This window comes from Rattus norvegicus, chromosome 3 (genome assembly GCF_021556685.1).
Source record: "Rattus norvegicus strain SHRSP/BbbUtx chromosome 3, alternate assembly SHRSP_T2T, whole genome shotgun sequence".
In the NCBI taxonomy this organism is placed as follows: Eukaryota; Metazoa; Chordata; class Mammalia; order Rodentia; family Muridae; genus Rattus; species Rattus norvegicus.
Window position 1 is genome coordinate 138,922,488 of NC_141536.1, and position 15,219 is coordinate 138,937,706.

General features: G+C 40.7%; 1 protein-coding gene across 3 annotated transcripts; it reads left to right on the plus strand.

Moving 5' to 3' along the window:
- Positions 1–1,818: 1,818 nt before the first annotated feature.
- Positions 1,819–15,099, plus strand: LOC148006567 (zinc finger protein 431-like). 3 transcript variants are annotated; one of them, XM_087654994.1, is made up of 5 exons: positions 1,819–1,967; positions 10,216–10,300; positions 10,506–10,566; positions 11,608–11,795; positions 14,051–15,099. In XM_087654994.1, the coding sequence occupies exons 1-5, from the start codon at positions 1,965–1,967 to the stop codon at positions 14,074–14,076; spliced, it is 363 nt and encodes a 120-aa protein (XP_087511120.1). In that variant the 5' UTR covers positions 1,819–1,964; the 3' UTR covers positions 14,077–15,099. The 3 variants fall into 3 exon arrangements, with proteins under 3 accessions (XP_087511120.1, XP_087511118.1, XP_087511119.1); XM_087654993.1 differs by having other exon boundaries at positions 1,845–1,967; positions 10,174–10,300; XM_087654992.1 differs by having other exon boundaries at positions 1,823–1,967; positions 10,174–10,300; positions 11,608–15,060.
- The last annotated feature ends 120 nt before the right edge of the window (positions 15,100–15,219 follow it).

The window sequence follows — 15,219 nt, forward strand, 5'->3', positions numbered from 1 at the left end:
TGTTTGCGTCTTTGGTGCTATGATAGAAACGCTGACTAAAATCATCTTGTAGTGAAAAGGGTTTGTTTGGCTTACACTTCTAATCCATCACCAGAGGAAGTCAAGATAGGACCTCAAGGCAGGAACTGAAGCAGAGACCATGAGGGAGCACTGCTTATTGGCTTGCTCCCCATGGCTTGCTTGCTCAGCCCACTTTCTTATACAATCCAGGATCCTGTGCCCAGAAATGGCTTCACCTAGTATAGCATGGGCCTTCCAGCATTAACAAATTAAAAAACATGCAAATGAATCATAGTCTTGGGGTTGTTTGAATGAGAATGTTGCCTATTGGTATTCAGTTGATGAAACGTTTTGAAGGATTAGAATGTGTGGCTTTGATAGAGGAAATGTGTCAGTTGGGGTAAGGTTTCAAAAGCCCTCAGCAGTTCTAGCCTCTCTCTCTGTCTCTGTCTCTGTCTCTCTGTCTGTCTCTATCTCTCTCTGTCTCTCTGCCTCTCTCTTCCCCCCACCCCCGCTACCTACAGCTGTAACACACTCAACTTCTGTTACAGCCCCATGCCTGTCTGCTTCCTATCATGGAAATTGTAAATAAATTGTAAGTAACTTTCTGAAATTGTAAGTAAATCCCCAATTGAGTGCTTTATTTCATAAGACTGACTTTGGTTGTGTTGTCATGGAAATATAACAGTGGATACAAGTTTGGTTCCCAGTGCCCATGTGGGGCAGCTCCCAGCAGCCTCTAACTCCAGCTCTAAGGTATCCATCACTCTCTTCTGGACTATGTGGGTATCTGTACACACACACACACACACACACACACACACACACACACACACACACACACACACAGAGAGAGAGAGAGAGGGGGGGGGTTAAGAAAGACACAGCACATGTTCTGGGCATCTGAAGACTGGGAATGTGCACTGTTCCAAGATCTGAGCTGTTTGAAAGGCAGTGTAAAGGGAGTGAGCAGTAAGAAAGAGTTAGAACGGTGCTCCACAGACACTGCAGGCAGAACCTGCAGACCTTTCCTGAAGGCTGCTGGTCGCTGTGCACAGCGACCCTGGTGCCCATCAGAAGAGTAATGATCCAATGCTTTAGTTGTGGCCACAAGACACCTGGTGCTATTGCTAAAGCTGAAGAGAGTGACAAGGACATTGTCCAACTACCCCTACTGAATCAGTCTCCTGGGGCACCCAATGCTGATGTTGCTACTGGCCAGTTGTTAGAAAACCTCAGTGGTTGTGTCCAATGCTACTCGGTCATTCTTGAGGCCATTTACACTTGAGATTGCTGATTCAGGTCCATTTCTCCAGGCTCTTCTGCTTCTCAATACTTCTAGCCACACTTCATTTTGTCCAGTGCTCATGACTTCCGAGCACGCAGCCTGGATTCTCCCAAGTCGCTCCTCTATGTTTTCATTCAAAATTGCCTCTTCCCAGTGTTTTGTGGCTCCCACTCATATGCTTCTTGATTAAATGCTTCTTGGTACTTATTGATCATAATTTTATGGCTGCATTATATTTTATATTATGTATTTTAAGACACTTTCTCATAGCTTAGCCTGCCCTCAATCTGTAGTGAAGATAACCTTGAACTCCTGATCTTTCTGTATCATTCCAAGGGCTGGGATTGCAGGTGTCTACCACTACGCCTGGCTTTCCAACATTAGTACTACTGAAATGCAAATCTGTTGGAGGAGAACTGGTCGCAGCTGGAACCACTAAGTACTTCCTCTAGAGTAAGCTAGAGTTCTAAGGGTGGTGGTCATGTCCCTCAAGACTCACTAGCCAATCAGAACCTCCAACCGGGTCTGCCAGTCAGAAGAGGAGGCGGCTCTTCCTGGCACCAAGCCTGCAAGTTCCTGTCTGATCCTTAGCCTGCTCAAACGTTTCGGCGAGTTATGTTCTGAGTTCCTCTGCTGGGTGCTGTGAGGGAGTTCAGACAAGCTCGAAACTCCAGACATGGTAAGGGAAGGGTCATCCGCCACAAAGGGGAGGAGCAAGCAGCTTAGTAAGGGGTGTGTGTGTCTTCCCAGCAGCTGGACTGTAAGCAGCGACCAGACTGATATGGCCACCTGTGAGGTGCTTTGTGGTTCCACTTTGTGGTTTCTTGGACCCAGCGGTGGCCTCTGAATAAATTTATTATGGGGGCTGCATCTCCACAAAGCATTTGGGGTAGGGGGGTTGCGTGCACAAAAATACTTGACAGGATGTCAAATCTGAGAACCCTAGTTTCTCTATTATCTTCTCTAAGTTCTGCCTGTAGCATTTGGAGGTAATTTTATGGAGGCTGTACGAGGCATCTCATATGTTGGGTAGCACTCCCAATATTAAGCTGCGATGTAGATGAGAATTTACCAATTCCTTTTAAAAAAGATTTATTTTATATATATGAATACACTGTTGCTCTCTTCAGACAGGCTAGAAGAGGGTGTTGGATTCCATTACAGTTGGTTGTGAGCCACCATATGGTTGCTGGGAATTGAATTCATGTCCTTTGGAAGAGCAGTCAATACTCTTAACCATGGAACCATCTCTCTAGCCTCCAATTCTTCTTCTTCTTTTTTTTTAATCTTTATTAACTTGAGTATTTCTTATTTACATTTTGATTGTTATTGCCCTTCCCAGTTTCCGGGCCAACGTCCCCTAAACCCCTCCCCCTCCCCTTCTATATGGGCTTCTCCTTCCCATCCTCTCCCCATTACCACCCTCCCCCCAACAGTCACATTCACTAGGGGTTCAGTCTTGGCAGGACCAAGGGCTTCCCCTTCCACTGGTGCTCTTACTAGGCTATTCATTGCTACCTATGAGGTTGGAGGCCAGGGTCAGTCAAGAATTGGGTAGTTAGCCCCCAATTCTTATAGTGACACCAAGTAGGGTGTAGCTGAGGGAAGACTGCCTCAACAGTAAGCCACAGGTATAAAGTATGCTACCAGGGCCTGTTAGAGAACAGTATGCATGTGTTTGTTTACCAGGATTGTCCAGACATTTGTCTCCAAACCAGAACAAATGAGACAACTCTGGTTTACAGTCAGGCACTGGGCTGCTCATGAGATAGCAAAGAACAGGCCCTTAACAAGGTGCTCAAGGTAGCTTTATAAGGTGACAAGCAACATTAAGGCATGGTGTTGATTGTACTCTGACACTTGAGTGAGAAGAGATAGAGACTAGTGAATGAGTGTCCTCCAACCTCCTTGGATTGGGGTCAGGGGATTACAAATAAAGAGGGACCTGTGTGAGAATCGAGTTCACTGGGCTGGAGAGATGGCTCAATGGTTAAGAACACTGACTGTTCTCCCAGAGGTCCTGAGTTCGAAACCCAGCAACCACATGGTGGCTCACAACCATCTGTAATGAGATCTGATGCCCTCTTCTGGTGTGTCTGAAGACAGCTACAGTGTGTTACATATAATAAAAATGAATAAATCTTTAAAAAAATTCATCTCACTGACCAACTTTGAAGCTGGTATAATCACAGCACAGAATGGAGGGGGCAAAGGGAAGGTGCGGGCTTTTTTGCTCTGACAGTAGTTGGCAACAGCAATGAGTAGTCAACTAATCAATTTCAGGAAATCAGTAAAATTCCAAACTGGCCATCTTTGGGGTGGGGGGTTTCACAGAACAGGGCAATCAGGAATCTGGATGAAGGACTGAACTCATTTCTAGAAACCAAATCTCTATATTTACAGTAGTTCAAGCAACACACGATCTAGACAAACGAGTGCTGTGTTCCTAAAAGGAATGTTATTTTCCCTGTTAGAAAATACCCAATGTGAGAGAAAAGACAGGATTAACACTGGGTGTGCCCTAGTACATATGTTTAGTATCTGAATAATACTGGACCATAAAGTGTTTCAAGTTTTTTAAATAGTTTTCGAAAGTATAATTAAATCGTTTCTTTCTTTTTTCTCCCTACTGTTAACTCAGAAACCTTGGAACAAATGGTTGAGGAGCGGATTTAGGAAATCAAACACAGCTGGCTATCAGCTTCTCTCAGCAGACCTCAGTCCCTACCTATTATGTCACATGGCTGACGTACCTCACTCTCTAGCCCAGGGCAGAGCTCCCCTTCTCCCAGCCGCCATTCCTTTTGTAATCCAACCATCACGGTTACGTGATCATTTTCATCTGTCATCCTCATCTCTTTGTCTGGATCTTGCTTCTCCCTTCCTCCCTCTCTCCTCATGGCTCAGCTTCACATCTGTTCTGTATCTTCCAGATGTTCCTAGCTCTTGTTCTGTTCTCTTTTACATAAAATAATCTTTCTACTCCATCATCCCTGGGAGTGGTCATATCCTTTTTTTTTCATTCACTTCTCATTAACTGCTCCTTGCTATAAGATTCATAGACACTTTCTTTTTAATTAGGTCTGTGTGGTGATCTCAGCAGAGGTCCTCGGCCTCTGACCCTTACTGAGTCTGGATTACAATCAGAGCGGGACACTCTAGTACACTGACTGTGGAAATCTGTAGTGCTTATAATGTATAATGTCATTATCCAGGCTGTACATACAAGCATTGTTTTTGATGTGTAGTAGGAAGACATATTAGAAGTCTGAAGGTCTGGTTTCTCAAATTTCTGACCCTTCCACATTCAGTGCTGGGGGACAAATAGTTTAGGAATCAGTAGAAAGGAGGTGATAGGGATTATCCTTCAGTAATATTTGGTTAGAATCCTTCTACCTTTCTACTACCTCCACTCACAGTGGCATGATGCACCAAAATTTAATTCCAGAGTTCAAAAGGAGTCTCTAAGGTGCAGAATTTCTCAGGTGTCCATGGTGTTGGGTATGTGGATAAGACAGATTGCACTTCAGTGGGGCTACTTTTACCTGAAGTCATAAGGGGTCATGAGGGATTGCAGAGTCATAGCCCACCTTCCTGATCACCTTCATGCACAGAGAGAACTCTAGAACATGGGGAGTTGGAAAGACAGATCTGCAGTCACTGGAGGGATAGAAGTATAACAGTTTGGAGGTGACTTTGGGTTATTTTTATCGGGATCATGAAGTCTGTGTTTATTTAATTTCTTTACACATACAATCACAAGGAACATTGGCCAAGTTCAATTTTTTCCTGGTGTAGTTTCCTTAGGTATTGATGAAAACTTGAATACATTTTTATATGTTTGAATATATTTTTGGCCTTTTCTCTCCTTCCCCACATTCTTTCAAAAATGTTGTATGCATTCTTGATTATTGTATCTCTGTTGTAAATACAGAAATCACACTGTCAATGTGTATACTATTTCCTCAAAATACTATTAAGAATTGTGAGTTTTCTCACATGACATATAGCCTTGAAATCAACTTCCCTGTTATAAATTTTTAGATGTAATGTTTTCTTTGTCCTTGTGTCCATTCCTTCTAATGTACCTTCCGTGTCTGAGATTCTCTCTTCCGTCTGTGTTCTGTGGGTGAACCTTGACCCTGTAGTTCCTCTTTGCAGTCCTAAAATTTGGCTTACAGGATTCCCTCAGTTTGTGCTTTTTTAAAATTTTTATTATTCTTTTTCTTATTAATTTTTTTTATTCATTTACATTCTAAATGTTGCGTTTTTTCCTGGTTCCCCTGTCTAGAGTTCTTCATCCCATCCCACTCCTTAGCCACTCTGAAGGTGCTTCCCCACTCAAACGTCTACCCACCCCCATTGCCTACACCCATAAAGTTTTACACCGGGATTAGTAATTTCATGTAATTGAAGAGTATTGTATTTGGAAGTACAAACCAAATTAAGAGGGGTATCATATCATAATGTTTGAATACATTGTTGAGATGTATCATTTTTTTCTCTAGGAAAACTACTTTTCCCCTCTTTTATTAAATTATTTTTTCATTTACATTCCAAATATTGACACCCTTAATGGTCCTCCCTCCCAGAGTTCTTCACCCCTTTCCCCTTACTCTTTTCATCTGAGAGGATGCTCCCCTACTCACACACACCCTTTGTACCCACCCACCCCCACCTTACCCTCCTAGCACGGAGTGGTCTTTTCAGGTTAACTATCCCCACTGTTGTGCATGGAGTCCTGAAAGCCTGTCATATCACAGGTCTCTGGAACTTTCAGCTATTAAAAACAAGCACATCATGAATTTTGTAGGCCAATGGATGGAACTAGAAAATGTCATCCTGAGATAGTTAACCCAGACCCAAAAGGACATGCATGTTATATACTCACTGATAAATGGATCTTAGCCATACTTTTCAGATATTCATGATACAACTCACAGAAAGTATGTAGTTTAACAAGAAGGAAGGCCCACGTGAGGATGCTTCAATCCCACTTAGAAAGGAGAACAAAATAATCATGCGAGGCAGAGGGAGGGAGAGACCAGGGTGGGAGAGAAGGAGAGAGGAAAAGGGGATCAGGATCAGTTATGGGAGAAAGATAGGAAAGAAGCCCAGAGGCCCAGGAGAATGAATGGAGATGAGCAACCACGTGGTATGGGTGTGGGCAGAACCTCTATTTTATGCTTTCTTTATATTTCTATTTCCATTTTACCATCACAAACAGTTACATTTTCTTCAACTGTTTGCCTGTTTTTATTTCTATATTGATGGAATTTCTTGGTATTGTCTGTTGTTTGATGATCTTTCCTGCATTTATCTATTTCCTCTTGAGGGCCTCTATCACATCCATACGTTTAAGGTCTTTCCCTTGTATTTTCATTTTTGTTGGGATATTCAGGATTATCCGTGGGAGGATAGCTTTGCTCCCTTGGTGACATATTTTCCTGGCTGTCATTGGTTATGTTCCTAAGCTGCTATGTAGGCATCTAGGTTTGGTGTCATTATAGGTCTAGGTTCTGGTTTCTGGGTTTGTCTTCTTTTGGTGGGATTTTCGATCCTCGGTTTCTGTTGGCTCTCTGGATTTTGAGAGAGTTTATTGGCTGAGTGTTGCTTCATTTACTGCTCTGTTTTTGACTGTGCTCATGGCGGAAAGCTTGCTGGTTTTGGAGGTTGGGGGATGAAGACTCAAGGGAAAGATGATCTTAGTAATCCACAGGACACTGAACAGAAGAGAGGGGAAGCTGCCTTTTGTGTTCCTGTCCAGTGCTGTAAACGTAGTGTCGAGGGTGACAGATCGTGTGTTAGATCTAAGGACAGCCTCAGTGGTCTTCTGGCAAGCATGGCACATGGTTGAGAAGGTGCATCTTGCTGAGCAGGAGCTGGGACACAGAGACAGATAGGGCAGGAAAAGAAGGGCACTTGGGGATTGTCTGTGGCATTTATTGGCACCGTGGAAACTGGGACAGGAAGCTTTCCCTGATCCTGTGCTGCAGTGCTTCAGCAGCTATGAGAACTGGGTCTGGGGTAACGTAGTGGATAGGTCTTTGGACAGAATGCCTAGTCTTCTGGCAGTCATGGCCTGTTTCAGCAGGGAGTTTCTGCCTATAATCGAGGGCTCAGACACAGAGATGGCACGAGAAGAGAAGAGAAGATGGAATGCTCTTTTGTATCTACAGGAAGCATGGACATGTGAGAGGAAGCTGCAGTCCTAAGGGCAACCTTTAGTATTGGGTTTCAGGCGGCAGAACATGGGGACGGTCTGGTGGCATCTTACCTAGTTTCTTACTAACGCTTAATACTCAGGCGTCAGGTTCCCAGGGCTCATTTATTTGCTTCTATATTTACTTAGGTTTTTGTTGTTTATCTATGAAAGACTGTTTGCTTGTTTTTGATAAAATGTACTATGTGCATGGTCAGTCAGCAACTGTTCAGTTTGGAGTTGACCTGAGGTCAGATGCCAACAGCCAACCCAAACTGGGAGGCTCTTACCTACCCGCTCTACAGATCTAATGGTCTGACACCCTATTCCCTTGTGTATCATTTGTGCACACATGGAAGGCATTTTTTCTCTCTTATTCACAAACATGCATGTAAAATGGTAATAGATATAATTTCAAAACTGCTATGACTTATACAGCAGTTAGCTTAAAACAAGTTGTTTAGGTCTATAGTACAAAGCATAATCTGTTTTTTTTTTTTTAAATCTACGTACTTGCACTTGGTTTTAAAAGTTAGCATTTTCTCACATTGGTACAGACTTGTATCCAGTCATTAGTCACTGAAAACAAATGATTTCTAAGTGATCCCAAAGCACATGCTTTTCTTTATCATAAGCGAAGGAGATACTTTTAGCAGTCAATATTTTCTCCAGTGTTGCACCATTCTCATGCTTTAAGCAGTAGCCCAGCCGCCCAAAGAGGATGCACATAGGGAGTGAAAGAACTGGAACTGAGAGGTGCGTGAGGAGTTGCAGGGACAGAGCCAGATGAGCACTTTGAACCTGAAGCCCCATGTGTCTGAGACAGAGCTGCAGGAATTAGTATTTGCCCTCTTAGGTTTCTTGTCTTGGTCCAATGTATAATCTTCCTCCATGTTGGAATGGAAAAGGTTTTATCGTGCCAGTAAATATTTGAAAGACATCATTTGTTGTCTGATTTTACAAGATGTGGCAATCACAAGATGGCCTTGAATGTCAAAGGATTCTTTGGAAGTTTGAACAGTTCGGAGGCTTTTGTAAACATTGAAAAAAAATATATATGATTTATTTATTATATATAAGTACACTGTAAATTGCTGGGAATTGAACTCAGGACCTCTGGAAGAGCAGTCAGTGCTCGTCACCACTGAGCCATACCTCCAGCCTGATATATAGCTTCATGAGAGGAAGACCATGAACCTAGAGTGACCAGAGTCACAATGTACTCAGCACACTCGACCCACTTCCTGTTCTTTAAGTCTACTGTGTCGTGGTTGAAACTTAGCAGTCAGCTTCTTTCTTCTGCTCTCATGTCCTCATCATTACAGACTCTGTCCCTAGGTCACATAAGATGCAATAGAAGCGACTGTTATTCAGAGCTAAGACATTCCTTTCCCTAGCCTGACATTTTTATGTTTTGAGTTGTGTTTATGATTCTGATTTTGAAGACAAAAGTATTTCTGTGTGGCCTTGACTGTCCTGAAAGTAGGTTTGCTGAACAGGCAGATGATAATGATCCGTCTGCCTCTCTCTCCAGAGTGCTGGAATTAGATGTGGGGCAAAATGCCTAGTTTGTTTTGTTTTTATGTTAGCTGTTGGGGCTGGAATGTAGATTTTGTATGAGCAAGCATATGCGCATGTGCTGAACTTCAGGTACACTTGAACTGTGAAACTCGCAGACAGTCTATTATATTTCACAGGGTGTCAGGCATTCATGTCATTAGTACTATGTGGATGTTCATTGGATTACAGGTGTGTGTCATCATTTCTACCTGTGGGTTTTGTTTTGAATTTTTTGAATGAATGTATTTTCCCTGTACGCATGCGTAAGTTCATCCTTTGTGCCTGATGCTCACAGCAGGCAGAAGATATCTTTATAACTCCTGAACTTGGTCTAATGGATATTTGTGTGCCTCCATGTAAATATTGGGAACTTACCCCAATTATTTGCAAGACAGGGAATACCTCTGGTGAGCCACATCTCTGCCCTATGTTGCTCATTCATGATCAAGATTTATATAGCTAATATTTTCTTCTCTCCATTTGTAACTTTTTAAACATACATTCACTTTTATTAAGAACTTATTAATTTTACTGTTAAAACTGGGTTACTTAAGGTTTTTGGAAGATGACTACAGACCTGTAGTGAATGTACAATTCTCTGTAGGTACTTCAGAATAGACCTCTGGGTTTTTTCTATTTTTCTTTTTGTTTCTTTTATTGATTGATTTTTGCAGGGGAATTAGCATGTTAGTATGTACCTGTTGATGTCCTGGAACTTAAGGCACAGACCAGGTTGCCATGCCATGGGTCTGCCACTGATGACTGGGATTAAAGGCCGGAGTGAATGCACCAGCTTTCTCATCACTTCCTTATTAGTAATTATCATCACAATTGGTCAGATATATGCTCAGTACTGTTGAACTATTTTCTTGTTTGTCTTTATGTCTGTTAGTTCCCATTTCTCTTGCAAGACTTTATTCTATTCAAGGGGTGCAGAAATGACAGAGGTAAACCCTAATTATTATTAAGTTTTCTTCTAAAATGACTTGATTTCATTAGAGCATTTGTCTCAGGAATTAAGAGGAGTAATCCCCAAAATTAAGACTATATTCTCAATGAAGTATACATTTACAATGTTCTCAGTAATATGTTTTCTTATGTACATATGTATGGGATATTTTAGGGTATAGTGACCTATGATGATGTGCATGTCAACTTCACTCAGGAAGAGTGGGCTTTGCTGGATCCTTCTCAGAAGAGTCTCTACAAAGATGTGATGCTGGAGACCTATAGGAATCTTGCTGCTATAGGTAAGAATGAATTTCCTTTCACTTTTTAAAATGTAGGGACAAGTATTTCTTTGTTATTGTTACTTGTTCTTGTAATATCAGCTGAGAATAGTAAAAATGTGGTGAATAAATCAGGCATGGTTCTAAAATTCACAGAAGTTTTAGTAACTTAAATTTTGCCTAATTTCTAATAGAGTAACATACATTCTCTGGTACTATATTTTAGGCTACATTTGGGAAGATCTTAATATTGAAGAACATTTTCAAAGTTCTAGAAGATATGGAAGGTAATTTTCATGTGTAAACTGATAAAAATATTGCTTGGAAGAAATTTTAGTATGTTTTGCAAATTTTAAAGACAAGCAACATGGTAAAAAATGCACTACTTTAAGTTATGGATGATTATTAATTAATGACAAACCACATATGTCCATGCCAGATATCCATTTTGTGTTTTCACGCCATTCCTCTAAGTACAAAACAATTTGTTAACAGATCTTACAATTTAAATCATAGCGAAATAGAGCTATGCTGTAAACTGCCAGTGTGTTTAATCTCCTACAACTTAGATATTTCAAGGATATACATATTGACTAGGTGATAAGTATATGTCCAAAATCTTCTAATAAGCAAATAGTCCACACTAAAGCTGGTGTCAATAATATACTTGTAACAGTGTTGCTAAGTTTAGGAAGATGGACGGTTTATGACAGTCAAGAATGCTGCTGTGGAGGGACTTTATTGGTATTTAAAAGGGATGTTATATGTTACAATGTTACACGCCATGTGAAAATAGGAATATATTGAAAGAAGCAGCAATGCTCTCTCTCTTTCAGCACAATTAGAATATAACGTAGTACTCCCCACTTTGAGTAGGCTTTCTACATGTGCTACAAGTTTACAAATAAGTGCACCTCCAACAAACTTGCTGGGGACTATTGCTATGAGTATTAGGGACATGAAAAATTTTCTGTTTGCCTTGGTTCACTTTGCAAATGTCGTGTTACTGTCACCATAGCAAAAGTTATGAGTGCAATCATTGTGGGAAAGCTCCGAGTTCTTCCTGTTCACTTCAGATATGTGAACAAATTCATATAGAAAAAGGATGCTATAAATGTCAGCTATGCAGTCAATGCTCTTCCCAGTCCATGTATCTTCATCAATGCAAGAGAACACACAATGAAGGGAACTCCATACTCCATACGTGTAAACAAAGTGATAATACATTACTATCAGGTTGTTCTTTACAATTAGACAAATTGTAGATGAAAAGATTCATCAATGTAATGATGTGAGAAAGCTTTCATATTTGCCAATTGTCTTTGCAGACATGAGAGAAGTCATACTGAAGAGCAGTCTTCTCAGTTTATTCCATGCGGTGAAGCCTTGGTACTTCACCGTTATCTTCAAATACATAAAAGGACACACACTGGACAGAAATCCTTTGAATGTAACCAATGTGGTAGAGCCTTTTCAGGAAATCATCATCTCCTAAGACATAAAAGAATACATACTGGTGAGAAGCCCTATGAGTGTAACCTATGTGGTAAAGACTTCACACGACACTGTTCTCTTCAAACACATAAAAGAATTCATACAGGAGAGAAACCTTATGAATGTAATCAGTGTGGTAAAGGCTTTGTATGTCACAGTAGTCTCAAAAAACATAAAAGAACACATACAGGAGAGAAGCCCTATAAATGTAGTCAGTGTGATAAAGCCTTTTCAAGTCCAAGTGGTCTCCTGTATCATAAAAGAACACATAATGGAGAGAGACCATATGAATGTAATGAATGTGGTAAAGCCTTTAATCATAATGGTCATCTTCATATACATAAAAGAACACACACTGGAGAGAAGCCCTTTGAATGTGACCAATGTGGTAAAACCTTTGCACGAAACAATCATCTCCTACAACATAAGAGAGTACACAGTGGAGAGAAACCTTATGAATGCAAGCATTGTGGTAAAGCCTTTGCATATTATAATAGTCTCCAAGTGCATAACCGAACACATACAGGAGAGAAACCCTATGAGTGTAATCAATGTGGTAAAGCCTTTTCATGTACAAGTGGTCTCCTGCATCATAAACAAATACATAACACACACAGGGGAGAAACCTTTTGAATATAATCAATGTGTTAAAGCCTTTCCAAACCAACCTAGTCTGCAAATACATAAAACAACACATACTGGAGAGAAACTGTTTGAATGCAACCAATGTGGTAAAGCCATTGCATATTCATGGTCTTCTCTGAATACATGAAAGAATATCTACTGGAGATATATATTATGAGTGCAAGCAATGAAGCCTTTGCAAAAATCTGTAGTCATCATCTTGGAAGAATCCATACTGGATAGAAACTCTGAATGTATTTAATATGGTGAAGCCTTTTCAAATTCCACAAGTCTTCATAATCATCAAAGAGAAACCCTATAAATGTATTTAATATGGTGAAACCTTTGCACATTTCTACAGTTTTCATCATCATGAAAGTACTCACACTGTAGAGAAAGTCTGTGAGTGTAGCAGTGTGGATAAGCCTATATGTAATATGGTCCTCTGTGATCCAACACAACTCAAAACTCATGCAATGAAAATGACTAGAATTTATTGTAGTGAAGCTGCTGCTGCTGGATCAAGGCCAGAGAACATACTTGAAGGCTGAACTGTGACCCTCCCAATTCACCTCCTCACACTGAGCCACAGTGAAAACCAGAAAGGTCTGTGCCAAGTTACAGCTACATTTCCCCACCAAACAGGATTTAGTGATAGGGGCTTTGTTCATGGAGTTTACTATGTCATCTGATACAGAACGTAGGTGTTACAATCTAATCAATCATATCCACTGTTCTATTGTGGTTAGGAACAGGCATTATGTTTTGAAGAGTAACAGATGAAAGAACAAGAAATTATTAGGGGCACTCATTATGTTTTCAGGAACAAAAAGATGCTCAATGGAAGCTGGTCTACTATTTGGAAGTCTCCAGCTGCCCTAGGGCCTGGGAATTTGAACTTAGTTTCACCTTATGATTACAAAGAAGTTGATAACAAAAAGGCAATACTTAGGACATATTTCTTTTGCTTGTTCCCAACATTTATATATCACAGTCATTTTGAATACATAAAAAAACCACATTGGAGAGAAACCATGCAAATGTAATCAATGTGATAAAGACTTTTCACAACACAGCTCTTTGCAAATACATAAAGGAACATATACTGGATAGGAATCTTATGAATATACAGTTGATTAATTAGTTGCATGTAGTAGTGTGAAAAGTCATGAAAAAATGTTATACTGCAAAGAAAGTCATCATTGTAATCAGTGGGGTATTATTTTGTACTTCATGGTATCTTCATACAAGAGTAAAACATTTAATGTATAATCCATCTTTTAAAGCCTTTCCATATTACAGTCGTCTTTGAGGACCTAACCAGCTTTTATTGAAGGGAGACTATGACTATAAAGGATTTGGTAATATCTATAGCTGACACACTTACATTAAGTTACACAAGATTTTTCTGGAATTCTTTATATATTTTGTATATTACTTGTCTATTGGATACAGGGTTAGTGAAGAAATTTCCCCAATCTGTAGGTTGCTGTTTTGTCCTATTGACAGTGTCCTTGCCCTCCAGAAGCTTTTCAGTTTTATAAGGCCCCGTTTGTCTAGTTTTGATCTTAGAGCCTTAGTCATTGGTTTTGTTTAGAAAATTTTCTCCTGTGCCAACGAGTTTGAGGCTATATCCAATATCTCTGCTTTTAGACTCCGTGTATCTGGCTTTATGTTGAGCTCTCCAAAACACGTTACCCCATTAAAAAATGGGGACAGAGCTAAACAGAATTCTCAGCAGACGGATCTTGAATGGCCGAGAAGCAAAGAGTTGTTCAACATCCTTAGTCATCAGGGAAATGCAAATCAAAATGATCGAGATTTTACCTTACACCCATCAGAATGGCAAAGATCAAAAACTTAAGTGACAGCACATGCTGGTGAGGAAGTGGAGGAAGAGGAACACTCCCCCACTGCTGGTACAATTGCAAACTGGTGTAAACACTCTGGAAATCATTCTGGCAGTTACTTAGGAAATTGGAAATTGATCTACCTAAAGACCCAGCTGTACCACTCATGGCCATATACCCAAAAGAGATGGGCCCACCCATCCATCTTCAAAAATGTAACCCAGAATTGTTCCTGTATAAAGGAAGTGCATGGATAAAAATGGAGCAGAGACTGAAGGAAAGGCCATCGAGTGACCTGCCGCATCCCATGGGCCTGCATCAGACACTGACACTATTACTGATGCCATGCTGTGCTTGCAAATAGAAGTCTAGCCTGACTGTCCTCTGAGAGTCTCTACCAGAAACTAAGACTGATGTACATACTTATAGCCAACCATTAGAGGTCAGGGACAGTAATGGAAGAGTTAGTGGGAAGATTGAAGAAGCTGGAGGTGACAACCCCATAGGAAGAACAATAGTATCAACTAACCTGGACCTTCAGAGCCCCTAGAGACTAAGACCCCGACCAACGAGCATACATGGGCATGTCCTTGGCCCCAGACACATATATAGCAAAGGACTGCCTGGTCTGGTTTCTGGGAGTCTGATCCTGTAGAGACTTGCTGCCCCATGGAACTGGGATGCTGGGGGGAGGGTGAGGTTGTGGGGATTGGGTGCAGGGAATGCATGTGGGTGGGGGAAGAACACAAATGTGGGCAACATTTGGAATGTAAATAAATATAATATTTTAATTAAAAAGGCAAATTTTTTCTGAAGAATAAAATGTGACAAGTCCCAACAATTTATTCAAGCATTATGATATGATGCCCCTCTTTATTTTGTTTGCACTTGCTGATGCAATGCTCTTCCATTACATGAGTTACTCGTTCAGGTGTAAAACTTTATGGGTGTGTATTAGTGCCTTTTCTGTCG